Source organism: Diachasma alloeum, unplaced genomic scaffold (genome assembly GCF_001412515.2).
Source record: "Diachasma alloeum isolate Michigan unplaced genomic scaffold, Dall2.0 Dall_scaffold_00798, whole genome shotgun sequence".
NCBI classification, from domain to species: Eukaryota; Metazoa; Arthropoda; class Insecta; order Hymenoptera; family Braconidae; genus Diachasma; species Diachasma alloeum.
Genome location: NW_021680928.1, coordinates 612 through 3,808, shown reverse-complemented (window position 1 = coordinate 3,808; position 3,197 = coordinate 612). Strand labels below are relative to the sequence as shown.

General features: G+C 35.4%; 1 protein-coding gene across 1 annotated transcript in view; it reads right to left on the bottom strand.

Moving 5' to 3' along the window:
* LOC107044759 (odorant receptor 82a) overlaps positions 1 to 2,229 on the bottom strand; it is a 15,496-nt gene extending 13,267 nt beyond the window's left edge. Inside the window, exons 1-2 of the mRNA XM_015266786.2 lie at positions 1,967 to 2,229; positions 1,786 to 1,887 (exon numbers count right to left, since the gene is read on the bottom strand). Coding sequence (XP_015122272.2) covers positions 1,786 to 1,887; positions 1,967 to 2,220 — 356 coding nt within the window. The 5' untranslated portion in view covers positions 2,221 to 2,229. The remainder of the gene's footprint in view (positions 1 to 1,785; positions 1,888 to 1,966) is intronic.
* Positions 2,230 to 3,197: the final 968 nt, after the last annotated feature.

The window sequence follows — 3,197 nt, the reverse complement described above, 5'->3', positions numbered from 1 at the left end:
TTACGACCGTTGTAAAAGCACCGCATGAGCCGGACACCTGTCTTTACTGGAAATTTAGGAATTATCTTTCGCATTTTTTTCAAAATTCAATTGGTGGGGAAGAAAATTTTTTTCTTTGAATTATTGTTAGATAGTTCCATAATCCATCAACCGAATCGGGATAAAAAACGACCAGATACCCAGCGTGCTAGAGGCGTCTAAAAATCACTGAATTGAGTAGAAATGAGGATTTTCATTTTGATAAGTAATAAGTTTTCTGTTGAAACAAAAATTAATTCTGTTCTTAAACCTCCCTCTGAACAGTTCACGGAGGGGAAACACCGAGGTATGTAATAATTGAGTCTTTAAAAAATTATTGACACATTCGATCTCTACAATGCGTGTAAAAGTCAATAAGAAATAAAACTACACGGCGCAACCTTGAAAAATGATTCAAAAATTTTAAAAAAATTCACATGTACTTTCCATGTCATTGGTTATCTTTATCAAACATGAAAATTATGAAATCCAATTTTTTTTTACATATGAGCCATCCTAATGTCCCTAAACGGCAGTGTGATGAAAATAGTATATGGGGTATTCCATGTGAACTCACCCAGGTCAAAACCCTCACTATCGTCAAGCATATTGCCGATTTTTCCTGTGGTTGTATATGGAAAAATATGACCTCAAATTTTTTCCGATTTTTTGAGGCATCCTGTGGGCAGCCATGTTTTTTTGCAAGTTTTATCTTCAAATGCCTGTAACTTCCGTAAAAATCGACCGATTTGAGTTTTTTTTTCACAAAATGTGCGTCTTCGAACATACTTTCCATGTGAAAATATGCCAATTTTTTTCAATTCGTTCTTCCATCGATTTCCTCAGACAAATCTCAAAAAACTTCAAAAAACGAGTCGTTTTCAAAGTTGGATCCTTTTTATATTTTTCAAAAAAATTTAGTGAATATATTGGACCAAAACAAAATTTTTCACTAAAGGCCAAAATGGACTTGCCATTTCGTGGCCGGCATTTCAAATTTGAATATATGAATCCGGGATGAAAAATTTCAAAAATTTCAAAATTCTTTTCGCATTTGAACGCAGAAGCATTATTTGAATTTACCGCCTAAAGAATCACTGCATTATATTTGAATCTGGAACAATTTGATGATTTTTTGAAAATTCGTTAACAATAAATCTTTTCGAGTGGTGTGTTCTAATAGAGACCCCACTATGGTTTTTGGTGAAAAATTTTATTTTGGTCCAATATATTCTCTGAAATTTTTTGAAAAATATAAAAAGGGTCCAACTTTGAAAACGACTCGTTTTTTGAAGTTTTTTGAGGTTTTTCTGAGGAAATCGAGGAAGAATGAATTGAAAATAATTGGCATATTTTTATATGGAAAGTGTATTCGAAGGCGCACATTTTGGAAAAAAAAATTCAAATCGGTTGTTTTTTACGGAAGTTACAGGCATTTGAAGATAAAACTTGCAAAAAAACATGACTGCCCACAGGATGCCTCAAAAAAGCGGAAAAAATTTGAGAAGTCATATTTTTCCATATACAACCACAGGAAAAATCGGCAATATGCTTGACGATGGTGAGGGTTTTGACCTGGGTGAGTTCACATGGAATACCCCATATGCATCTACGAATATGTATTGGCTTTACCTCGGGCAGTAATCCATACGTGGATTGAAATGTCCCGTTTTTATCCCTCATTGGAATTTGCGTGACACGAAATTTTTTACAGATTACTCAAGCACAAAACCGAATAACAATAACATTACAATCAAATTTACGTACTCTATTGCACGTTTATGCACCACCGCACAGCTCCTCAAGTAATAGAAACCCAAGTCGCTTCCCTCATTCTCCTCCTGCGGCGGGAGATTCTCAATGGCATATCTTTTAGAAAAAAAATGTTACTAATTTACAATTTATGTTCGTAAGAGTATCATGAACATATGGATACATATTACATCACCCTAATCCTTTGAATAACCCGCACGCATGTTCCGCATACATGAACAGTAGCACATCGCAGGAGCCCACCACCGTCATTACGAGAAATGTACAACAGGTGGACATGACGAAAAGGGGGTAGTAGTAGGTGTCGAGATCGAGGGAGCCGAAGTACATTGGCGTTGGAAATCGCTTTGGTATCGTGATATTGGGATAGAGCAGTGGGTATATCATTCGCTCCTGCAGAGGCTCCGTCGTGAAACTAACGGTACCCATATACACACCCACTAATAAATTATTCTTTGAATTTTTATAACGAAAATACGAGTGATACCTACGTGGAGAGACAAGTTGGATGAAAATTACCTCGAAAATCGTGACAAATTTTACTATAGGAATGGTGACTGTGGAGTGTAAAATGTAATTCTGTGAAAAAATACTGTTTTTTGGTGGATATTTTACGATTTTCTCGGTAAAAAATATATCTATGGACACGGAGACAAACATTCTATAAAAATTACCAGAAAAAAACGTAAAAATTACGTTTCGAAACGTAATCCGCGAAGGAAGTAAAATTCAATAAAAAGTGGGAGTCGAAATTGAAATTGTACGAATCGCCACGTAAATTCTACGATTTGTTCCGTAAAAATTAATCACCCGTCTGATGACTCACCGCTGTAGGGACAAGTCGTTCCGTAATTTTTCCCCAACGATTGAGAAATTTTACGGAACGGAACGTAGAAATAACTTATCAGCTTCATAAAAATTGTTGGTAATTAGATAACATAGCAACTTCTATTCATTCGGGATACTGATAGGTAAATATAAAGTTTTTATATTGATCTTGAAGTAATTCGACGTATATTGTGTAGGAACCTGGTTGCTATGAATGAATTTAACCTCCTTTGAGCTATCACACTTAATAATATGTATGTATGAGTATATGTATGAGTATACAACTCATGCAGATGTACGGGACTTCCCATTTTGCGCTTTCCCTTCTAAAAGCAGTTATGAAATTTTATTTATGAGGTATTCATATAAATTCAACGTGTAGTGAAGCAAGGTAGCGGAGGCAGTTTCTGATCAGTAGGTAGTACTTGATCACTCGGCTATTTATTTATTAAGTGCGAAGTTTGAGTTGAATTGATCAAGAAGGTAAAACCAACAGTGCAAAGAATAAAATCCCTGCTTTCGCTAGGGGTCTCAATTGTGGCCGTGGTACCACTGTAAACTGTCAAAAATAAATGGTA